Source organism: Pseudovirgaria hyperparasitica, assembly GCF_010093815.1.
Source record: "Pseudovirgaria hyperparasitica strain CBS 121739 unplaced genomic scaffold EJ05scaffold_11, whole genome shotgun sequence".
Lineage (NCBI taxonomy): Eukaryota > Fungi > Ascomycota > Dothideomycetes > Acrospermales > Acrospermaceae > Pseudovirgaria > Pseudovirgaria hyperparasitica.
The window spans coordinates 56,541-79,655 of record NW_022985559.1 but is presented as its reverse complement, the minus strand read 5'-3'; the positions used below and the strand labels follow the sequence as shown (position 1 = coordinate 79,655).

General features: G+C 50.0%; 9 protein-coding genes across 9 annotated transcripts; 4 read left to right on the top strand and 5 right to left on the bottom strand.

Annotated features, from left to right (window-relative positions):
- Positions 1-282: 282 nt before the first annotated feature.
- EJ05DRAFT_62260 (uncharacterized protein) lies at positions 283-1,287 on the top strand. Its single transcript, XM_033749812.1, has one exon. It carries the CDS (start codon positions 557-559, stop codon positions 1,025-1,027), a length of 471 nt encoding a protein of 156 aa, XP_033598778.1. The 5' UTR covers positions 283-556; the 3' UTR covers positions 1,028-1,287.
- A 260-nt stretch (positions 1,288-1,547) lies between these two features.
- EJ05DRAFT_501825 (uncharacterized protein) lies at positions 1,548-1,937 on the top strand (the record flags this gene model as incomplete). Its single annotated transcript, XM_033747163.1, has 1 exon — positions 1,548-1,937. One exon carries the CDS (start codon positions 1,548-1,550, stop codon positions 1,935-1,937), a length of 390 nt encoding a protein of 129 aa, XP_033598777.1.
- A 143-nt stretch (positions 1,938-2,080) lies between these two features.
- Positions 2,081-3,991, bottom strand: EJ05DRAFT_62262 (DNA primase large subunit). The gene is made up of 3 exons (XM_033749813.1): positions 3,655-3,991; positions 3,064-3,599; positions 2,081-3,006 (listed from the first exon to the last, which is right to left on the bottom strand). Exons 1-3 carry the CDS (start codon positions 3,839-3,841, stop codon positions 2,224-2,226), a joined length of 1,506 nt encoding a protein of 501 aa, XP_033598776.1. The 5' UTR covers positions 3,842-3,991; the 3' UTR covers positions 2,081-2,223.
- A 150-nt stretch (positions 3,992-4,141) lies between these two features.
- On the bottom strand, positions 4,142-5,249 carry EJ05DRAFT_466622 (4-nitrophenylphosphatase; the record flags this gene model as incomplete). The annotated part of the gene is made up of 4 exons (XM_033742815.1): positions 4,142-4,804; positions 4,854-5,014; positions 5,109-5,130; positions 5,184-5,249. The coding sequence occupies 4 exons, from the start codon at positions 5,247-5,249 to the stop codon at positions 4,142-4,144; spliced, it is 912 nt and encodes a 303-aa protein (XP_033598775.1).
- Positions 5,250-5,593: 344 nt separating this feature from the next.
- EJ05DRAFT_441319 (aspartyl aminopeptidase) lies at positions 5,594-7,375 on the bottom strand (the record flags this gene model as incomplete). Its single annotated transcript, XM_033741981.1, has 3 exons — positions 5,594-6,997; positions 7,194-7,255; positions 7,315-7,375. 3 exons carry the CDS (start codon positions 7,373-7,375, stop codon positions 5,594-5,596), a joined length of 1,527 nt encoding a protein of 508 aa, XP_033598774.1.
- Positions 7,376-9,338: 1,963 nt separating this feature from the next.
- Positions 9,339-11,339, top strand: EJ05DRAFT_441405 (cell cycle regulatory protein; the record flags this gene model as incomplete). The annotated part of the gene is made up of 4 exons (XM_033741987.1): positions 9,339-9,598; positions 9,658-9,785; positions 9,842-10,425; positions 10,485-11,339. 4 exons carry the CDS (start codon positions 9,339-9,341, stop codon positions 11,337-11,339), a joined length of 1,827 nt encoding a protein of 608 aa, XP_033598773.1.
- A 629-nt stretch (positions 11,340-11,968) lies between these two features.
- Positions 11,969-14,543, top strand: EJ05DRAFT_62131 (SSrecog-domain-containing protein). Its single transcript, XM_033749811.1, has 4 exons — positions 11,969-12,351; positions 12,449-12,671; positions 12,725-13,242; positions 13,297-14,543. Exons 1-4 carry the CDS (start codon positions 12,344-12,346, stop codon positions 14,270-14,272), a joined length of 1,725 nt encoding a protein of 574 aa, XP_033598772.1. The 5' UTR covers positions 11,969-12,343; the 3' UTR covers positions 14,273-14,543.
- Positions 14,544-15,552: 1,009 nt separating this feature from the next.
- Positions 15,553-17,709, bottom strand: EJ05DRAFT_487236 (uncharacterized protein; the record flags this gene model as incomplete). The annotated part of the gene is made up of 1 exon (XM_033745597.1): positions 15,553-17,709. One exon carries the CDS (start codon positions 17,707-17,709, stop codon positions 15,553-15,555), a length of 2,157 nt encoding a protein of 718 aa, XP_033598771.1.
- Positions 17,710-18,936: 1,227 nt separating this feature from the next.
- EJ05DRAFT_62056 (Xpo1-domain-containing protein) lies at positions 18,937-22,806 on the bottom strand. The gene is made up of 4 exons (XM_033749810.1): positions 22,378-22,806; positions 20,749-22,318; positions 19,689-20,699; positions 18,937-19,629 (listed from the first exon to the last, which is right to left on the bottom strand). The coding sequence occupies exons 1-4, from the start codon at positions 22,387-22,389 to the stop codon at positions 19,160-19,162; spliced, it is 3,063 nt and encodes a 1,020-aa protein (XP_033598770.1). The 5' UTR covers positions 22,390-22,806; the 3' UTR covers positions 18,937-19,159.
- Positions 22,807-23,115: the final 309 nt, after the last annotated feature.

Genomic DNA, 23,115 nt, shown 5'->3' with positions numbered 1-23,115 from the left:
CGTTCAGGAAAAGGGAGGATAAACAAGGCAACTTGGTCATATCATGTGGGATGGGCGGCTAAGCTGCAGCTGATGGCACAGCTCTGGAGAAAATTGGCCACTTATGGGAAGATGGGGATGTTGGGCGGTCATGCGTCTTTGATTGATAAAGTATGATATTGTGAGACTTTCGGCCAAATAAGCCCGAAAGCCCCATTCGGCAGCTAGCGACGATGCGGGCCGCAAGGGAATGCCTAGTAGCAAGGCGGAAGGTTCCGACACACCCATATGCCCGCTCCGTATGACAGCGGTAACATGGAATCAAGATATCGCTGCAAGCAACCTTGACTGTGCCGCTATTACGGCATGGTCAATGATGTCAATATCTATATGTAGATCAGAACAAGCAGGCAAGGTAGATGGGGGAAACAGGGCTGTCCTCATCCCACCGCCTGTGCTTCAAACTTAGCACTCGCAAAATTCGCCCGGCAACTCGAAATACACAGAGCATCCTGCTTACTCTGCAGTCCAATATCCCACCCACATCGTCCATACTAAAATATCTTCGTCGAGACTCATGGCTACCGGAGAAATCGCCCACCTCCTGAGCGGAGCTATCATCACTCTCGCATTCTCCCATTTCGAACACTTCGAGAACCGCCACATCCCCTCCATACTCGTCGCCGCACTCACGGCAACTGGTGGGACTTGGCCTGTCTTCAGCGCCTCGAGCGCGCTCACGAAGTTTGGCTTTCAACCATCCATTGCCGCCGCGAAGCCCGCGTTCCCAGTCATTACAGTCTTCTCCGCACGTGATACGACGATCGGTCTATCAGTACTGGCTCTGTACGCTGCGAAACACTTGGAAGCCATTGACATTATATGGTCGGTGGTGGGATACATTGCATTTATGGATGCCTGGGTTCTCAGTCAGCATGGTCGTCCTGGGCAGGCCATGTTCCGATTCGTGGCTGTGGGCTTGTCGGCGATGATTGGGATCGTGGGACTGACATCTGGAGTGTCGCCTGTTGGTTTAAAGGTGCTGTAATGACCATGATCTGTATGCAGCAGGGCTTGGACCAGATACATAATCTCGAGCTTGAGCAGATGTTGTTACCCTTTCCATGAAAACACAGGCGTGTTTTGAGTTATGAAGTCAGATGAAGCAATACACTCGATACATACGATTGAGCCGGTCCGAAGACTCACGGCGGCTGCTAGTATTCTATCAGTTGGAGTACACGTTTCAACTATGGGAGGTAGTTTTGGAATTTAGCGGTATGGCGATATGCGCTCGGAATATGTACGACTTGACGAATAGAGAGCTCTATTCACTACTCATCCCAATCTGTCCTAGCGCGGCACCCATGAACGTAACCCGGCCTGCAAGCACAGCGCAACCTCACACTATTTAAAACATTAACCGTGCCTCTTATATCCCATCCCCCTTCTCCCCTCTCACTTTGAACCCAACGACCCATCACAATCGGCCCAAAACCCCATCCGAGCAAAGTCCAAACAAACACAAACATCACGCCCCCAAACTCCCACTCCTCACAATCAACACCATGTTTGAGCACTTCACCCTCTTCCAGACGCCCTCCCTCTTCGTCGCCTCCGCCGTGACATTTGGCGGCCTATGGCCCTTCTTCAACGCACACGGTGCCATCCTCGAATTCGGGCTCCCGCCGCGCGTCGCCCTGTCCAAGGAGGCGCAAGCTATCATGGTTCTCAGCTCTGCTCGCGGCACTGTCGTGGGCCTGTCTATGTTCATGCTGTACTTTCGCGAGAGGTTCGTGGAGTTTGATATGGTGATGGCGACGCTTGGGCTTTACGTTGGGGCGGTCGACGCGTGGATCTGTTGGAGGGAAGGCATGCCTAGCAAGGCGGTGTTTAGGGGTGTTTCGGGAGCGCTGATTGCTGCTTGGGGTCTTGCGGGAATGACTGCGCCAGCGTGAGATGAATTGTGATGGGTGCTTCACAGTCTGATCGTGGAGAGGGACGTATGCTTTGGTGAAACGCCGACGCCTCTCCCAAGATGGGGAGTGTTTTGTATCAGCCCTGTGATTTCTACAAGAATGTATGTCTTGAATTTGGTGAAGCTGCCCATTTGTCGTCGTCAAAACAATGCGCTAAACGTGATATGCCTACATTACGACCCAGTCATGCTATTCCCCGGGCCGGTCCAAGTGCGCAGTCCATGAACGCCATAGTATCCAACTCCAGTAGTCCCTTTCGAGTCTTTCAGCTCTCATCCATCATTTCTTCTTTTACTCCCGCCTCTCCCAGGTGCTTCAGCATCCAGCTGCGTTTGAAGTATGTATTCGGATGCACAATGGTATCCAGCTGCGCCGCCCCCAACGTACCTTGATCCTTAACAGTCTTGATCTCAACTCTGTGTGCATGTTCAAACACCCTATTACAAGCAATATGATACCTTTGCTTGCCGACGTCTTCCTTGACACCCCTCAGCAGTTCGCGGTCGCTTACACCCACCTTCTGAAGCAGAGAGATTAGGTTGTCAGGTGCGAATGTTCGATACGGACAGCCATGCGATTGACCTGGACCTGGAAGAGGCTCCGTGAGGATCCTTTGACATGAGTATGGCGTGTACCCTCGTCCACGGCGGTTTGCATCACCTCCAACGTCACCATACGCATGGCGCACATTGTATCGGTACTCCTTGTTGAACTTCTCGTCGGTGATGAGCTTGAAGCTGCGGCGCCAGAAGATTATGCATTCTTCGAGGCTCAGTCCGATTCCCTTTAGGAAGAGCGTATACTGTAGACGGCCCAAATGCTTCAGATGTGAATTCGCACGCAGAGTTTGATGTAGATTCTGCATGCAAAGGGGAAAATGCTGCGAGAGCGTGTCGATGTTTGCAGCGGTTGGTACGGACATTCCTGCTATATCACCGTCTGCTGAACTATATGCGACGTCAGGGGCAGTGAAATTAGTGGACAAATGCTCGAGTATAGGCTTCAGGCGATCGTCTTCGTCTAATCGAGGTAGTGCTCGAGAGGTAAGCTGTTAATACTGGTTAGGTTCAACGATCGCAATGTTGATAGTGACTGAAATGCTTGCCTCGAGTGCAGAGTCCAACCGTTTGGTGAATTCTGCAAGGACCAAGCTCATTTGTTCCCTTTGCGGCACATACGCCCTTCCTCTCCTGAGAAGTACCCTTCTTTGCTCAACCAGTTCTGGGACTTGCTCCCAATCCACTTTAAACCATCCTTCTTCATCTACGTTTCTAATGCCCGGAGTTGTCGCAAGCAGGTCTTTGGCAAGTTCCTCCTTCTCTTCCTTGGACATCTCTTCCCAGTCGAAGTTGAGGCTCTTTACAAACGCTTGCTTTTCCCTCGTGTCGTCCTCTTTGAAACGCAGCCGGAAGAGCATGGTTTCGAGACGTGCAAACCTCTGGCGCAGGTCTGGCGTCGACGAAAAGGCAAGTCGGAGTATAAAATGCGAGTAATGGTCTTTTCTGCGTTCATCCTGTAACGTAGATGATCGCGATGAATTTGAGTGCAGAGGCAAGTGTTTTTCTAGAATAGAAGACATATATGAAGTTGTTTCTTCCGGAGATCGGTTGCGAAATGAGCATGCTTCGAGCTCAGAGAGCACTGTCCGTTTGTCAGTCGACTAGGTTATAAGAACACCGAGCGTTGTGGGTGTGACCTTTTAGCCTGGAGATAGCCCATTCCTCAAACTCTTCCAAGCTGATCTCCGTCGTCGGCGGTAATTCATAAAAGTTCAATCGGTGCTCATAGTGTTGTTGTTTGAACTCTGAATCGGCGAATTGTCGCTTCTTATGGCTTAGGTGCGCTCTGCGCTTGGGATCGATGCGATTATCTGACCGAAGCATGGTGTATGTATGTTGGCTAGTTATAGCAATTCGTTTGTCGCAATGCTGTATTTCTGGTGGGGATCAAATGAGTAGTAGCCCTGTCGCCGGAATGTCGGAAGACGCGCCGCCAAGAAATGGACGCGTCCACGCGTTATTTCGCGTTTAAGTACACACTGATGAACCAATTACAATCACTGTGCAAAACAATCGAAAGGTCAAGTATAGGCTGGGCTGAATAAGCAGTCATATGCTCTAGGTCTCCTAGTATGTTCCACGAGAATTAACTCCAGCTTGCCACATCATAAATATGCGATCCTATCAGCCCAACAAGTCGCTAAGCTTCTCCACATAGGCTGCCGGTACTGTTTCTGCGCCATCAGCTAGAAACTCTTCCTTCTTGCTCACGCCAGTCAAGACTGCGAGGGTGCCGCCTAGTTTCCCATCAATGCCGAACCTGATGTCGGTATTTAGTCGATCACCAATCATACAGGTCCGACTCCGATCCATCTTGACCTTGGCCTCAACAGCATCCAGCATTGCCTGACTTGGCTTGCCTAAAGAGAGTGGCTCTTTCCCAAAGCTTGTAACGAGTGGTGCTCCGACCCCTCCTGCACCAAGGAAGAAAGATTTGGACATGGGTAGGGTGCTGTCTGTATTGGTAGCGAGATAGACAGCTCCACGTTGAAGGTAGGCGAGACCGTACGCAAGCTTTAGGTAATTCACGTGGAAGTCAAGACCAGCAAGAACTACGCCAACTTCCGGATCCAATGCAGAGCCATCTGCGAGCGCATCGAAATCTTCTTGTTCGATGTCGCGGCGCATGTTTGGATCCGTCCCACCGCAGTATTTGATGCCCTCGGACGCAAGCTCTTGCTCGATACCTGATTCGCCAAGTATGTATACCTTCTTCTTGTCGGCGGGGAGGTCAAGGATCCGCGCGATGTAGATGGCGGCGCTGTAGGACGAACCAAAGATTTCTTCCTAGAGCATAGTGAGCTCGATCGCAGCCCTCGAGAATCGGCTATCGTACCACATTGGCTTGGATGCCAGCTTTGTCAAACTTTGCTTTGTAGTCTTGCCTGCTCTTCGTGCTATTGTTGGTCACAAAAACGAGCCTCTTGCCCCTGTTCCGCAGCATGTCGAGGGTTTCGGGTACATCAGGGAAGATGTGATTGCCGGACCATAGCACGCCTATCCTTCACGCATAATTGTCAGTATTATATTCCACCTGAAGCATGACTATGTGCAGTGCGTATGTTTATGTTGGTAGTGAGAGGGCGCGTACCATCGCAGTCGAAGAGGAAGACCTGATTCCCATGATTAGAAGTATTGCGCGCACGAATGACCCAGATCCACGTACATCGAATTGGTCTAGGAATGCATCGATTGCGACTTTGTCGCCTGTCAAGCAATGTGAGACACTCATGTTGTTGAACGTATTTAATTTTTGCTTTGGCAAGAAAGGAGATCTGTATTAGATGGCTGAACTTCTTCTAAAAGAACTGTTGAACAATGAGCCTGAGCCCCACCTTAGGTACTCGGACGTCACCCCGCCACGAGGTAGTCCACGATTCATTGGCCATAATGTTATCATTCCGACACGAGTCAGATTGTCACATACCCCCACCATATACCCAGAGACAACATGAGCACCACCTCCAGAATGCTAAATCTCGTGTCGTCGTCGGTCTCGTCTACTGCTACATATCTACAACGTCTGAAGTGAGGCTTTACCTACAGCCTCTCCTTCGGAGGAGAGGCGATTGGGAGTCAATCGACCAATATCTTCGTCTCCAATTCAGAAAAATGGGCGAAAAAGCTTTCGAATAAATTGATAGCATGCTCGACGTCATGGGCACCCCCAGTCTCGCGGATGCTATGCATGCTCAGTTGCGGGTTGCCCAAGTCCAAGGTCCGGACGCCCATAGCCGCCGACAGCATTGGACCAATAGTGCTACCACATGACGAATCGTTTCTTACAACGAAAAGCTGTAGAGGAACACCGTTTGCGGTACTTGATGTGCTCGTGGATGATTTCTTTGCCCGCCTGGCAGACTCTTGAAGTAATGCGATGCCAGGAGAGTTTGTTGCATAGCGAGCATTGGCGTTAATCTTGATGACAGTGCCTTTGTTCATTTCGGGACGATGCGAAGACTCATACTTGGCGGGATAGTTTGGATGTACGGAATGGGCCATGTCTGCTGATATTAAAAACGAGGTAGACAGAGTCTGCTCGTATGCAGTAGCAGTATCTACCTCAGTGTCGGAGGCATGGACGTAGGATTTTTCGGATCCGTGGTTTCCGTTTGGAAGGACTGACAATCTGCGTATTATGGATGGTAAAAGATTAGAGTCGGCACCCTGTGCGGTCTGACTGCCAATTTCTTCATGATCGAACAATGCAATCAGTCTGATTGTATGATCGCCATCAAGGGCGGTTGCGTCTTCAAGAGACTTGATGATAGCCTGGGTGCTGCAGTAGGACATCATCAGATTGTCGAGTCGTGGCGAGAATATCAGCTCGTTATTCAAGCCACCAACGGCAGACTTCTGAGTATCGTAGAGCACTATCTCGAAGTCAACAACATCCGTTACAGGTACACCTGCTTCATCGGCAATGATCTGAACGATGAAAGGATGATGTCGCTCGGTCGGAAGCTGAAGCGGCTCAAAGGGACCGTCATTCTTTGCTTTCTCGCCGTCGGGTTTGTTAGGAGTCTCAGACAACTCCTGCCTGTTCAGCTCTGCCGCGACCAAGCCGGCGATAGGAAAGAGTTGAGTTTCTTTGTTGAACTGAAAGTTTTCTTGGCGGTCGAGGTGGATGGCCAAAGTAGGAATTCGCAGAAGAGGCCGATCGACCTTGACCAAGCGCTGTTCGACACGTCCGTCGTGCTTGACCATGACTCTCCCGGCGATACTCAGATCTCTATCGAACCAGGTATGCCATAAACCTCCACCATATGTCTCGACACCAACTTGTAGGAAACCATCACTCTGTTTCTTTGAGACTGGCTTAATGCGAAGGCAAGGAGAATCGGTGTGCGCGCCTATCATGGATATAGGGTTGCCAGCCTTCCATTTCTTGCCGATGGCGAAGGCTACGATGGACGAGGCGTTTCGAGTGAGGTAATATCTTCCGCCGGGTTGAAGAGTCGACGACCAGGGTTCCCGTTCCTGCGAATTGCGTTAGTGGTTGCGCAACACTTTAAAGTTGCGACACTGCGGCGAATAAATGTCAAGGGGAGCACTTTGAGGGCGTCGCGCATTTGCTGTGCACCCTTCTAAAAGTCTAGAAGAAGAAAAGAAAATCGAGAAAAATGGAGAAAAATCGAGGAGTTTTGGAAGTGAGCACGAGAGCACATGGTCATACTTTGATGGGCTTGAAGCCGGCCTTCTCGAGTCGATCTCTAGCTCCCTTGACGGCGTGAAAAGCTTTGGAGGGTCAGCAATTGGGTTAGAAGGCGCCGAGGAAGGCGGAAGGGAAGGCTGACGAGTGGGAGAGCTGTTCACGTAGGACAAGAAGTCGTTGGCGGCAGCAAGGGAGGGAGGCATGTTGCGTAGAGAGCGATGTTGGACCCGCACACCAGATAGCGATGAAGACGAATGAAGCTGGTGCAGGGCGCGGATTGAGCAGAATGGAAGCTGTGGCATAGGAGTGGCCAGAGGTTGATGTAATAGGCCCTGGCAGAGAGAGAGGAAAAGAGAAGAGCTAATAACCAATCTGGTGGCTGCACACGAGACTCGTGGAGAAGACCCGCCAGACGCCTCCAATTCACACTCACACTGACCTGCACTCGGACGACTCCGGAGTCACTCACAGCAGCTGACTGAGCATTTTAGACGCTGCTGGCGAGCAGGAGGAGGAAGAGGAGGAGGAGGAGGAGGAGGAGCAGCAGGAAGAGCAGGAGGAGCAGCTCCGCAGTAGTAGCAGCAGCACAGTACCCAGTAGTGGTTAGCAGTAACAGTAACATCACATCGGGCGCGCGGTTGGGGGGGAATGACAGGTCCGAATGTGAAACTGGCGCTGAGAGAGAGGTGGGGTTGGTGGTGGGGGTACAGTAGCAGTAGGTATAGAGTATGTAGAGTACAGTTCATAGTAATCAGTCGTAGGTAGCCTGAGGTAATACATCCTGGCCGCCGTCATGAGGATGAGATCCAAGTTAGCGGGTGTAATAGTCACTGGGCAGCTGGCTGTATTCCGACTCCCGAGTGACTGCTGCTGATTACAGTAGGTAATTATCCAGGTGATGATTAATAGGTAGGATAAGTAAGGCCCGTCTACCTAAGAGGTAAGTTACTAGTAGTCTATTCCCACGCGCACGTAAGACCGGGGCAGTCATAGGATGCAGCGAGGTATGCCTGAGGCTCCAATCCATGGTCAAAGTCAGTAGGAGTGGTGAGTGGTCCCGTGGTCCTAGGCAGCCTGACAAGGCCGTCACAGTCAAAGTCGCAAGTCCACCTCAACGCGCGTGCTCTTATTACCACTGTAGGTACTGGTAACTGGTACTGTAGACCGTCAATTAGGTCAAGACCGTCAAGTCCGCAAGTCATGACTGGATTTGGCTGGCGCTGCATCAGAATACTCATACAGTAGTGCACATTCTCCGTAGTGGGCCCAGCGCGTCCGGCCAGCCTCAGCCTATCGATTTGCGACCTACACACTACCGTTGCTACACCTGCGTCCTGCCACGCACCGGGACCGGGGCACCACAACAAAGTCAACAAAAAGTCAATAACACGCTCCCCATCTCCTGTCTTACTAGCTACATCTGGTGCATCGCGTCGCTGTAAATCAAAACATTCCACTTCCGCCCAAAGTCACGTACACAACAACCTTGCCGCGCCTACTAATTACTTACTGCTTCTGCTTCTGCTACTGCTACCACTGCGAGCCGCATTCATCCATATTGCTACCTTCACTCCTTCAACAGCTCTTCATTGTCGCCCAAAAATCCCCCTTCATTCACTCACACTTGCCAGTGTTCCAAGGTTCCCGCGCCCGCTTTGCGACCTTTCCGTATTTGGACTGACTAGCGGCTCCCCCGTTACCATTTGTCTGCCCACCGTGATAGACAATCATCACACCCTATCCACTTGCCTTCAACTCCATCACCACTCTCTCTATCCAAATACCACCGCCTTTCCATCCTTCAAACCGACGCGCCCATAACCGAACAATGAGCTGGACAAGCGCTTGATTGTCCTGCCCTGCTCTCTTTGCAGCTGTGCGCACTGCGTACCGCCGCGTTTACCATCGTTTGCTCAAAGGGGTGAATACCTATGGACTGGAACTCACACACAATCAATATCGCTATCGATCTATCCTCATCTCAACCAACCATCTGCAATCTTCGAAATCGCTCTACTTCCACTTTCACTTCGTTCGGCGCATCGCGACTCTAACCCAAAGCCTCACCTGGCGGCAAACTTCACCCGCCCGGGATCTTGCCGTCACCATTGTCGCATCCTTACCTTGCGCATCATGGCTGTCAACGGGGACGAGCCCGCGATCGCCATGACCTCTCAATCGTATGCGAAAGAGATTCGGACTCCCCCTCTATTGAGTCCACCCGAGTCAAAGACGCCTCCCACAGCCCACCACAAACGTCACAGCGACGGACCAGATCTTCGAGCGAATGATCGGAGCTCAATTCCTGTTGACCCCAGTGCCCTGAGCAGAGCTTTGGAGGTTATGAAAAAGACGGGAAGGGAGCGGGAACGGACTCCTGAAGCTAGTCCCAGCAGAAAGAGACAGCGCACATATGCAGGCGATAGGTGAGAAAAAAGACGTGAACAGCTTTGCGCTGCATGTTAGATTGATCTAACTTCTGCAGATTCATTCCCAACCGCTCAGGCCAAGACCTCCACGCCAGCTACAGCCTCTTGCATGAAGATGGGAGCCCCGCAACTCCATCGCGCTCCGCGAAACGCATGCCTCACAACGAGCTACATTTCCAAAGAAGTATGTCAGATTTGCATAGTCTAAAGTAACAACCAGGGCTGACAGAATGACGCTAGCTGAGGAAGCCAATCGTACCTACTCCACTCTATTACGGTCAGAGATGTTTGAATCGACAGTACCGCAGACAATCCCTCAAAGCCTGTCCCCTTCAAACCACGGAACCACGTTTCACGACCCGACAAGATCTCACACACCGCCCACGCAGTCCTCATCACTTCCAGCCGCCACCTTAACTCCCTCTACTCCGCACAAGAATCTGTTCTCCTACGTCTCACCCAGACACCACTCGAACTATTCAGGCCATCCCACGCCCAATCGGACACCATCAAGCAGAAGTAACCCGAACCTGAATGCTCGATCTGAAATTTACAGCTTGTCTCCTGTCAAACATAGCAGTCAAATGATGCTGTTGAGTCCTAGGAAAGCCCCTCGTCATGTTGCCAAAGTACCTTACAAGGTTCTCGATGCACCTGACCTTGCAGATGATTTCTATCTCAATCTCGTGGATTGGGGGAGTCAAAATATTCTTGGCGTGGGTTTAAATCAATGTGTCTACATGTGGAACTCCTCTTCAGGTAGAGTGACAAAGCTATGCGAATTACAAGATGATACAGTGACTAGCGTTAATTGGATCCAGCGGGTGAGTCTGCATTCTCTGATGTCCCGCATGAGTTCGCCGATCACTGACACTTTTTACAGGGTTCCCACCTGGCTATTGGCACGGGAAAAGGTTTTGTGCAAATTTGGGATGCAGGCAGCCAACGACGCCTGCGCACAATGACGGGTCACACCGCTCGTGTCGGTGCACTAGCATGGAACGAACACATCCTGACATCTGGTTCACGTGATCGACTCATCTATCATCGGGATGTCAGAGAGCCTCACCAATGGGTGCGAAAGCTTGTGGGCCACAAGCAAGAAGTCTGTGGACTCAAATGGAATTCCGATGATGGACAACTCGCAAGTGGAGGCAACGACAACAAGCTGATGGTCTGGGAGAAACTCAACGCCGAACCAACGTACAAATGGAGTGAACACAGTGCAGCTGTCAAGGCAATAGCTTGGAGTCCACATCAACGCGGACTGCTCGCCAGTGGCGGTGGTACTGCGGACCGGACCATCAAATTCTGGGATACCCTGACATCATCATACGGGGCTTCTTCGAGCAACGTCAGGTCTTCGGTCACTATCCCTCATTCGAACTCGGCGATTCCGCCATCATCATCATCATCAGCACCGGCAAACCTTATATCATCCCTCGATACCGGCTCTCAAGTTTGCAACCTGGCGTGGTCACGTAACTCAAACGAAATAGTGAGCACACACGGCTACTCACAGAATCAGATCATCGTATGGAAGTATCCTTCAATGACCCAGGTTGCCAGTCTCACGGGGCACACTTATCGAGTTCTGTATCTTGCCATGAGCCCAAATGGCGAAGTCATTGTCACCGGTGCTGGTGACGAGACTCTTCGGTTCTGGAATGCTTTCCGGAAGAAGGAGAAGCCTGGTACTGGAATGGGCACCGTAGATGACTGGGGTACAATTCGGTAACGAGTCATTAGCGATCTTGACTTCATCGACGGTATTGAGCGTCTACAACCGCTCTGGTGTCGTTATCGAGAACAACGCATTTCCCTTAGGGTTGCATTTGTACGGCGCGGCATGATCTGAGCACATACTGGTGGTGCTTCGGACCTTTATATTTTGTGTTCTAGCGGGCTATGCATATTGGCGTATCTGATACCTTTCATGTTTTCGATGAGCGTTATGAGCGGTATGGATTTGGCGGCATAAGCATAGTAGGCATATTAGCGGCGGTTTGGCATTTATGAACGTGCCCACGAGGACAACGAGGGACGAGAGGTGTGTACATAGCTTGATGCTAGATATAACACATTTAAACATGCGCATATGCGCTGGAAGACCACCATCAACTAGGTTTTTTCCGGTGCGTGTTCGCGACCGAGGCTCTCATTGCGGGAGGAGACGCGTACCGTATTCTCAAGCTTGGAGTAACATGATCTTGCATCGGCGGCGATAATGATGACGACAATCCGTGGAAGCCCCTAGATCCACAACTCGTAAGAGCAGTCACTCGACTTTGCTAGATCAGGTGTAATGATAGTACGTGATGCGCGTCTTGAGAGCTTTGAAGAGGAGCACGTTGGTGATACGATGTCATGTTGGGCCTCAGCCCATGATATAGAAAGAAGAAGTGCGCGTGAAGCCCGGGATAGAAAGAAAAGGTGCGTGTGAAGCCCGGGGCCCTCTCCGGACTTGACGCCACTTCTTTCTTCAGGTATAGAGAGGTCCCCCAGAACTACCGAAGATAAACCGGCTCCGCGTTCTTCGCGTCTTCTCCAGTTGCGACGCGATTGGGAAATCAGATATTACCCACCTCCAAAACTTTCATACGTACTTACTCAATATTCGATTCAATCGCCGACCTGTACCTTTCACTCGTACCTACACCTGTATCGTCTGTACCTCATTCCTCTCCTGTAGTGGAGGTGTTCGCACCTTCCTGAACTCTCAAACTTCGCGGATCTCCCGCCATGGCTCTGTATGCTTCATCTTCTTAATGCTACCCTTCCTACTCCTTACGAACATCATTAAACGATGTCAAGATCGTTAGGGAAACTAGCGCTAACGGGACGCAGTGAGAACTTTGAAGGAATATATCTCGACTTATCGAAGCAGTCCGGCAAATGTCGATTTGCGGAGACCGGTCTTGGATGGAAGCCTCAAGGCGGCGGCGACACCTTCACTCTTGATAAGTCACAACTCAATCAAGCGATCTGGAGCAGAGCGTCACGAGGATATGAAGTCAAGGTCTTGACTAGAGAGGGTCAAGTCTACCAACTAGACGGCTTCCAGGCAGATGTGAGTAAGCCGGGTAAGAAGTTCGGTATGTTTTCATACTAATTCCTGAACAGGATTTTGATCGCTTAAGCAAAACTTTCAAATCCTGGTATACACTTAATCTAGAGAACAAAGAGCATGCTATACGTGGATGGAATTGGGGCAAAGCCGACTTTGCAAAAGCAGAGCTCGTCTTTAACGTCCAAAGCAGGCCCGCCTTTGAATTGCCCTATGCCGAAATATCGAATGCGAACCTTGCTGGCAAGAATGAGCTTGCAGTGGAATTCTCGCTCCCAGGCGATGGTGATGAGACGGGAACCAACGGGCATCTAGGAGGAGCAAGAGGTCATGGAAAGAAGGCTGGTGGTGCACGCGATCAGCTAGTAGAGATGCGCTTCTATATCCCCGGAACCACGACTACCAAGGTTAAAAAAGGCAGCGATGACGAGGGAAGTGAGGATGAAGGAGACGCTGAAGAGGATCGAAATGCCGCTGAGCGATTCTACGATGAGCTAATGGCCAAGGCCGACATTGGCGAAGTTGCTGGTGACAGTATCATTAAATTTGATGACATCCTGCACCTCACCCCCAGGTTCGTCGAGCTTATGAAGATTCGCTTATCATTTACTAATCTTATCGTCACTAGAGGTCGTTTCGAAGTGGATCTTTACGAAAGTTTCTTCCGTCTCCGTGGTAAGACGTATGATTATAAAGTGCAATACGAACAGATCAAGAAATTCATGATTCTACCAAAACCCGACGACGTTCACCATCTTATCACTATTGGCATCGACCCTCCTCTCCGCCAAGGTCAAACGCGATACCCCTTCCTTGTCATGCAATTCAAGCGTGATGAGGCAGACGACTATACACTTAATATGACCGAGGATACCATAAAGGAGAAGTACAACGGTAAATTACAATTGGAATACAACGGGCAACCTATCTATAATGTTATGGGAAACATCTTCCGAGGACTTACCGGCAAAAAGATTGTACAGCCCAGCCGCGAGTTCACATCTTATCACAGCCAATCTGGTGTCAAATGCTCCATTAAAGCCAACGAGGGATTCATCTTCTGCCTCGACCGATCATTCATGTTCGTTCCTAAACCCGCTACCTATATCGCCTTCGATAACATTCAGACGATCACAATGTCCCGTGTCGGTGGCGCCGTATCCGCCTCTCGCACCTTCGACTTGCTCATAACGATGAAGAACGGTGCACAGGAACACCAATTCAGCAACATCAACCGCGAAGAACAAAACGCCCTCGAGAGTTTCTTCCGCGCCAAGAATCTAAAGACTAAGAATGAGATGACAGATGATTCAGGCGCGTTGCTGGCAGCAGCAATTCAAGCAGGTGACCTTGATAGTTCTGACGATGAAGCAGGTGCGGCCAGAGGAAGCGCGGACGAGGATTCGGAGGAAGCCGATGAGGACTTTCAAGGTGACTCAGAGAGCGACGTCGCAGAAGAGTACGACTCCGCGCACGAAAGTAGCGATGGCGATAGCGACGCGGATATGGAAGATGGCGATGGCGATGCGGATGACGATGATGGTGGTGACGACGACACAGAGTTGGCGGAGAGGCCGAAGAAGAAGTCGAAAACTTCAAAATAAGGTATTCTACGTGGGGTTCATGATTCTTGGCTATTATGAAGATTTTCCCTGAAGCTAGACTCCGTGGAAGGAAGAGGCGTTTGTGGCGGAATTGAATGGTCCATGCATTCATTATATTGGAACAGTCTCGTCGGACATGCTACGCAGTTGTCTTCCACACGTTTCGATGTGGAGACATAGCCATAGCCTGTCGTCTACTTTCCTGCGTCTCTAGACGACGTCAAGATTCAGGCGTGCATACTCTTAGCTACATAGCTATGATTAAGCGTACTGGAACCGTCACTGTGTTAATCTCGAGCCGTGAGAGTGAACCGGCATATCAACAACAATCAAACATGACCTTGTGTCACGTTCGTCTCCATGTTACACACGGCAGCACACCGCACAAACATTGTCAAGACATCGATTTGAAATAAAATCTTATAAGTCTAATGTTCTTCACCAAAAAAAAAAAGCCGTACACCTACACCACCTTGCATCTCTATCACAACTGAATCCTGTCCCTGGTCGTCGTTGATAAATAAACAGCTCGACCTATGCCATGCTCCGTGCCAAAGCTCTATGCTCGGCTGTGCCCGGATCTCCTTATCCCCCACACATCATCGCAATCCACAACACCCAGCCGCGACTCTCTACCGCCAGTCTCCTAGCTCCTCGCTCCGGCCCGTTCACCGTCAAAGCACCACCATCAAACGGCTGTAGGGGTCCAGGCGTGGTCAAATATACCACACAGGTGCGTTCTGCCCGGAAACAAGAGGACGTCGGGACAATGTTGACTGATGATTTTACACACAGGCTGTGCTACGCGGGTCGTTGAGGATTGGTAAACGCATGCGTGGGGCGCAGACGGGTACACGTGAGGGCAGTCTTGAGGAGATTGGCAAGTGGTTTGAGGAGTGAGGGTAGGTAAAGTTTTTCTTCTTTCTTTCTTAGTTGGAGAGTGGTGGAGCTCAGAGTGAGCAGTGTGCGGCTGACATGCTGTGTAGAAGATGGACGAGAAAAGGAGGTGTGAATGAGCGTCTTGGGAACGGTTTTTTTGGGGCAGAATTTATTGCGCTATGGTGGACGGGTGGCTCAATGTGCGGAAAGGGAATGTCCTAGGACGGATAATTAGAGCGTCTCTGGACGTCCAGATGGGTTCTGGGCCCTGGCAAGATGGATGGCTCAAGCTCTTGGATGTATATATGAGTGATTAGCCAAGCGAACTAGGAAATGCATTCTCATCACGTGGGGAACAGATGTATACGAATAGCCAAAGAAACATCCACCACTCTGAACGGCTAGTCAATGACGATGATACTGTCCGCTCGTCTCTTGCCTTTTCCAATGTACGAGACAGAGGGCTGAGCCTCATCTTGCGCCGTAGGCCAATCACCGTCGAAACAGTCGGAACGGGGATTCACTGCGAGACGACGAGGGCAATCTGAGGGACGAGCGGCGCATGCATCAGAGGAATGAGATTGAGAGCTGCTTGTTAGGGACATTGGTTGGGAAGCCGTACCCTCCACATGGCCAATATGAGACTTGGACGAAGACGGAGGAGTTGGAAGGAACTGCCTATTCCGGACGTCTTGATCTCGGGCTGATGTGCTCAACTCGTACGCCGAGTGTTGCATCTGGAGTCCGCGAACGATATACTTGTGCTCGAGCTCAGCCCTAATACTCGCCACCTCGGCTTGGAGAAGTTTGATACTTTCGTCCGCTCTCGCGCGGTCCGCACGCATCATGTCCTGTTGCATGGGAGGAAGCGATCGGAGACATTCTAGACGCTCTTGGACAGTCATCTTTTTAGCTGCCTCGTCAAAGTCTACGTCCGGGATGTCCACAACAGGCGCTGATGATTGATTGAAATTCAGCCCGGGCGAGACCGCCGCAGTGCTTTGACACTGAACCATGAATCTCTCCAGACGAGAGACGAGCTTATCGTTTTGCTTATCTTTTGCTCTGGACTTGGTCTCGGCCTCTCGATGCATTCGTGCGATGCTGAGGTGGCGATCTTTCAGTTGTTCCTTGGCTTGTATATATGTGGGAATAACTGGGCTCAGAATTTCTGAGAATGTGGTATAGTCGCTGTGCTCCCTTGCAACCCTCAGGCGATGGAGGACGGACTCTTTGCCTCCCAGACGAAGACCTGGGGTATCTACGACGAGGGCACCGTACAGCTTCTTGAACTGCGAGAATGCGTGACGTATTGGTGACTCGTCCGGGGGACTTTCCAGGTTGTTACGTGTTGTGTCTTCCCATTTCCGCTTATATTCTGCCAAAGAAGGGTTTTCGTGGGCGTAGATCAGGACGCCTCCCATGTCAAAGGTCCCTTTCGTCGCATCTCGGCAAAGACTGTGCTGACGAGCGGTGATACTGCAGTGCTCACCTGACATTATGTCACCTAGAAAAGGTGCCTTCACTCTGTGTAGACGCATCAGGGGCTCAGTGAGAGTTTTTGTCGTCTCAATCATAGCATGCCCATGATTCAGAATTCCCTCTCGATCCTTGAATGCAACCCTGGTATTGACCGAGTTCAAGTGCTCGCTTTTCTTCAAGATGTTTTTTGTGGCGAAGCCAACAAGATCGCGAATATCATAAATTTCCACCTCGCGATCCCAACCCACAAGAGGTGATTCTTCGAATAGTATATCAACATGATAGTTCCGAACGTGTAAGAAAGGGAAGTATTTGATGAAGATCTGATCATAAGTCTTACTTCGGGCGTCGAGATCACCAGTTGTATAGGGGAGATACGTGTCCATTCTAGAAGGGTATTGCCGATTCCCGTAAAGATTTACCTCATTACCAGCGTCATCTCTGGCTTTGCAAAACCATCTACCGCACATGAGAATACCCTCACGTCGAATATCAATGGTGAATGGTAGAGAACAAAAGACCGCTCGGGCATCATGGGAGGTCTGTCGACTGACCCCACATAATAAGATGTACTGCCGAATGTCATTTTGGCTCATACTGCTCTGCTCATTCTGCGACTCTGACATGTCTGAGCCTATCGGCGTTCCAGAGAAAAGATATCGAAATATGTGAAAGCGTAACTCTGCTGGGAGCTTCAAAAGATAAGCTGGCGCGGAAACATCGTCCCAATGCAGTCGACACGCTTTCTTATGGGGAGGAAACCATCGAAAAAGGCGGTCACATCGCCGACGCTCGCTGGAAATCGCGAACTCGACTTCACATCGTGCAGCTATATATGTATCCTTTCCTAGAGCTTGATGAAGCTTGCATAAGGGCAGTCGGTCTGGGCGTGTTAAAGATGCCTTGTTGCGACACTTTTTCGGCTCGGAATATCGCCTGCGGAATGTGGGATGTAGTTTCTTGAAATTGCATTCGTTATCATAAGCTTCTGGCTCATAGTCTTCTGGCAAGAAGTGGCAGCTTGGTTCCGTCGACTGAGGCGCAGGTCCGAGTAGTGGCTGAGCTGCCTTCAACATGGTGATTGCAAGGACAGTGCTAGGCCGCTCTTTCTTGAGGGCCTTGACAGAGTTGACATGAATGCGACAGGCTTAGAATGTTCATGAAGATGTTCAGGACCACGATATTGCAGGCAGAGCAGTGGGCATGCGGCCTGTGGAGCGGAGATAGGTACGAGGTGTCGCAGAATATCATTCGCCAGGCGTCGCTGACCGGCTGGCACCAGGATTCCACGTGACCCAGAAACAATTCTGCTATACCTCTAGCAAATAAACGTTCTTAAAAGGTAGATTGAGCGGTAAGGAAAGACGCAACTATCAATCGTCAGAGCACGTGTCAGTCTCGAGTATCATGCACCTAGCGTAGCCGAAGCCGAAACGAAGAGGCTATATATAGAGAATTTGTACCTAGCAGCAGATGTCGATGTACAGTGTCATGACATGAGCTCGCTAAGTATATGTTTAAGCCTAATACAACGAAAGGTCTCATACAAGGGCTACATACTCCCATCAATCCAATACTGCCACGCCACGAGCAGCTGAGGAGGTTCGAGGGCTCGTTGAAACGAATCAATCGAATCACTGGAAATTCGTTGATAGGGGGATCGCATAGAACTTCAGAAGCCTCGTGTCAAGAGATTATACGGCCAATCGAATGACAGAACAATGTCGCCGCTTTTCTCCATAATCTTGCATACATTCATTTGTACGATCTGTCACTCGCGAATGCTTCCCCCAATAAGCTACATGCCATCCATGTTGCGAGGAACTTCAATGAATCTTGTCACTTGACTTTAAGATAACGATTAACGGGAACCATATGGAACCTCGTGCGCTGTCTGTGAGAATTGACAAAGTCAAATGTGTGGGAGGAGAGAGAAGTAGAGGAATGGCCTTACGCACTCCATTATTCGTGTTCATGAGAGAAAAGGAAGTAGCGTCAAATTCCTTTTCGCTTTTGACGTTAAACTTGATCGAAAGTTGAAACTTGGTTGCAATTAGTGGAAGAACCTTGAGAAATACCATTGCCTCGACTTCGTTCGTCCATCATAGGCATCGCCACCTTATTGCTTCGCTCTGATGGAGGCTCGAGCATCCAGTATGGCGCCAGCAGTCCGAGATACTCATCGCACCAGGTTTTGAAATGGCCCAATTCACCTGTCAGCTCCGAGGTCCATCTTTTCGGCGGTGTTAGGAATCAAACCTCAACTCAAGGCATCTAGGGCTCTGGGTACAGATGATATTCTATCTATTCTTACTCGAGGGAATAACCTTCTTATCGCGTGTACCCACGATGAGGGAGGAGGTATCACATGGTTCAATATTATGCACACCCACGCTATGCAAAGAATCACCTTTTCCCCGCTGTCTCCCCATGTCATTGTAGCCGATGCCGTGTCGCAATGCTGATATGCTAATATACCGTTCCGTGTCTTCCTCTTTATTTCGTGTTCGAATGCATGAGTCTCATTTAGCCCCCGGTATTCGAGAGTAAGAACTTCACGAAGAAATGTTTGAAATTCTTCTCTCCACCTTGCGTGAGATGGGTGAGGTATTCTTGAACACCTTGTTCACTGACCCCGAAACCGCGAAGTTCTTCCTTTAGTCTTTCTAGATACGTTGCGCCGCACTTCCTCAGTAGCTCGCTCTGTAAGCTAGCGATTTCGTAGAGAACCTGCCGAGCCTGTGCATCCTTTATGCTAAATCCAGGCGCAGATGGAACAGACCAACATAATGGAGAAAATCGTGTCAATGCGAACGTGTCAAATCCGGCGAGAGTTGGTGCTGACTGCGTGGCTTGGTTGGGGACGTCAGGACCTCCCCAAACAGAAAGCATTTTAACTAGAACGTGGATCGAGTGTCGAGCGTTAGAGTAATCATTGCTGTCTCGGGCGAAGACCTCAGACGTTGATATGATTGACTCGAATGTCGGTTGGTTTGCTATCCTACAGTCAGCCAGATGCATAAATTTTGATATTTGACGGGAGGATTTGACTTACCAGCACTGACCAAGACGGCTTCTAGTCCGTGATTCAAAATGACTAAGATGAAGCTCAGATACTCGTGACGAAGTTCACCTAATTGGATCTGATCATCTGTGCCAGTTGCTGGTTCGGAGAGAGCCGCAAATACGCGTTGTAGTAAGGGAGTCAGGAGATTATCGAGTATAACCGATATCTCGCCTTTAAATGCGAAGACGATCTGATCTAGCACACGTAGGAACAGAGCCATCTCGTCCCGCGTCGAATTCTGCGATAGAAGGCCGTTGATCCATCTGGGTAATTGCTCTAGGAGACGTCGACCGAGTACACCAATCAGACGAGAGAAGCAGAATCGAGAGGCGGCTCGGATATTCTCTGATGCATTGAGAGACTCCAGTGCTACAAGAATAGCCTCAGAAGCCCGTGCGAACTGAGTCGTCACGCCGCTGTCTGGTGGTGGTCCATTCGTACCTGTCCAGTCCGCGAAGCCGCGAGCTAGAGTCCCCAGTGCCATGGTATTGTGATGCACCTGCAGGACCGCCCGTTCTTCAGCATTTTTGGCTGCTGTGAGGCTCTGCGCCATGTCGGACAGAAGCGGATTAATAACTGATTCCGCAAACAAGACTTTGTCATCCAACGAGACATTGTTACTGGATGCTATACATCCTATTGCTTCGAAAAGGTAAAGCTGACTGTTGAAAAGAGCGTCTGCAGATTGGTCTTCTTCATCGGACGACATATCCTCGCTGGACTCTTCTGGTAACTCGGCACGAATAGTGAGAAGATCGCCAATAGCCTGGACAATCATTTGCGCGTATGGTGCCACGTGGAGGCGAAGTGGCCGTACAAATCGAACGAAGAGATACCAAGATCGACCTTTCACACGGACGTGATTGCTATGTAGGAGGCGGACAAAGTTTTCGAGTGCCTTGGGGATGTACTGCGTATTGTGTTCGAAAAATTGAAAATATCGGACACAGATCTCCATATACTGTAACTGAATAGCCGGATGAGGGTAAGAGGCGATTTCTAAAATCCGCTGTGAGTAACATGCAAACGAAGATGACTGAGAACTTACCCGACTGTACCATGTTCAGCATCATGTCGATCAGTCTACTTGCGGCTGCTGAAGATGGTTCCTTTTTCGCATATATACCAACATTCTTGACCGCCAGCTCACCGAACAAATACATCTCATGCAGGGCCAAGTCGAGATCTCGCCATGACAAGCTACCATCATTCGATTGGAGTCTTGCAAATGTGTTCCCGACAACCTGAGACAGTGTGCTGACATAAAGATCCTCGTCTACAGCAGCAACGGTCTGTTGAAGAACAAACAGTCGCTTTCTTAATTCCTGAAATTCAGCCTCGTCAGTCTGTTCATCTTCCTCGCCCCACGATGCAGTTTCGTCGTACTTCATCTTCATCACGATCGCATCCAAAGCAGGCTGTACCATTGGTGAATAGTGCGCCGGTAACCTGCCTTGCATCTTGGTCAGTTTACGGAAGTAGGTCAAGATTTCAGTGAGCGAAGGAATAACGTTGGAACAGATTTCATCATATTCATCGGAAAAGAACCGTAGTAAGTACGACACGAATGATCCTGTAAGTTGATCGGTACGCTGCCGTGTCTCTGCATCAATGGAGTCGGTATCCAGGATTTTGACGAGGTCTGTCATAGTTGTGTTTACAAGTTTCGCAACCGTCTCGGCAAGGTCGGTGTCGTATTGTGGGGTATTTTTCAATTCTGAAAGTGCTGGGCTAGCTATCAGTTGGCCAACGACTTCACTGAGATTCAAGAAGGCGATAAGTTCCAACTTGTCCGCGGGTTTCATCTTCTTCCCGACGACTTCCGCAAAGGTGTCGATGGCGGCATTTCGTAATCTGTTTTGCGCTTCGTCATGAGTCTGCTGACCGGCGATTGAGAATAAGCTTGCTAGCATGGATTGATTGACGACCATATTGATGTCAATCCAGCTGACCCAACGGCTGACAACTTTCAGACATATTTCTACAGCGGATAGATCTGCTTCGGTCCATCTCCCAAGAATGCTCTGCCATGACTGTGCAATTTTCTGCATGTCGCGCTGTCGAATGAGGTCTTTGAGCTCAGTGTTTCGTTTTAGCTCGTCAGCCGTCCTTGCGACAAGCGGATCCGCGATTTCGTCATGGACTGACCCTAGCACTCTCAAGTAAAGTATGACTCCGGGCTGGTTGACTGTTGCAGCTGTGGACTGGTCCCCGGCCAAATCTCGAAAATCATCAAAGAACGATTCCCAGTCGGAGGCGTATAGAGACAAGAACAGGTATGTGAAAGTCTGTGTGATCTTGTTCTGCATTGGAGGCGGATCTGGGGTCGCTGGTCCGGTCTGGGGTACGAGTTTTCGCCTCAGATATTCCATCAGCGTGCTCTTGATCATATTTAGGTTGTCTTTGTTGAGTATCTGCTTTTCGATGGCATTATTGACAACTTCCAAGGAGACATGGCGAACGACGTCTTCGGGTGGAGGTGTACGTGCGAATAGAGTTAGGCATGCTTGCCATGCAGGAGAAGGGTTGGTGCGGATTTCGTTGATGTATGCTATGGCCTGGAGTTGCAGTTCATGATTTGAGCGAGGGTCGAATGCAATCGTGATTGCATCATCGATCTGTTCCAGGGTCAATATGTGTCTCTTCCTGCTTAGCCAACAAAGACTGTCTTGATTACCTGGCTCTCCATGATTGTTAGGCGGCGAGGCTCCTCCTGTCACTATATGTCCAGGAAGATCTCTTGTGTGCTACCGAGTAGATGACATTGGTCTATATGTGTCGTGTCGTATGCCTCAGCAAGTCATGTACGTAGCGGCGAAGTGTTTTACGTTAGGCAGGGCTTGTTGCTCGGGAGTCATCGAATGTTTTGCAGCGGAAACCTGGCGGGGTACTGCAATGCACACTTTTCTTCACCCAGCTCGCCGCAAGTTTGCGAAACGCTTGTGCAAGGCCGCAGAGATCTAGGCAATAAGGGAAGTTGAAGCTAGGCAAGTTCGCTGATGTGAAAAATAAGTGGTCGGGAGCATGTAGGGTGCAGATAAAGAATCGTTCGGCTGGTTGTGAGGGTTGAGCGTTTCAAGTTCCAAGGTTTGTTTGTCGTGTGCTACCTAAGTCCAAGTTGGGCTACCGCTAGTCCTCGTCGCCGACAGCCTTGCGCTGTATCTGGATTCGCTTCCAACACTTCAGCCACCATAAACGGCCGTGCATACCGTCATAATTATCTTCTGTCTTCTCATCAACACAAGACGCACGGTAGGATCAAGCTAACTTATACTTGCGCGGTAATTGTATGTGCGACAGCATCGAGATCGACCCATGCCTGGTACTTTTCGTTTACGCACATCTACGTTAGTCGTTGCTCTTCATAAGGAGTATATGTTTAGTAAATGCTAACTATGCAAGGTGGTTCTGAAAT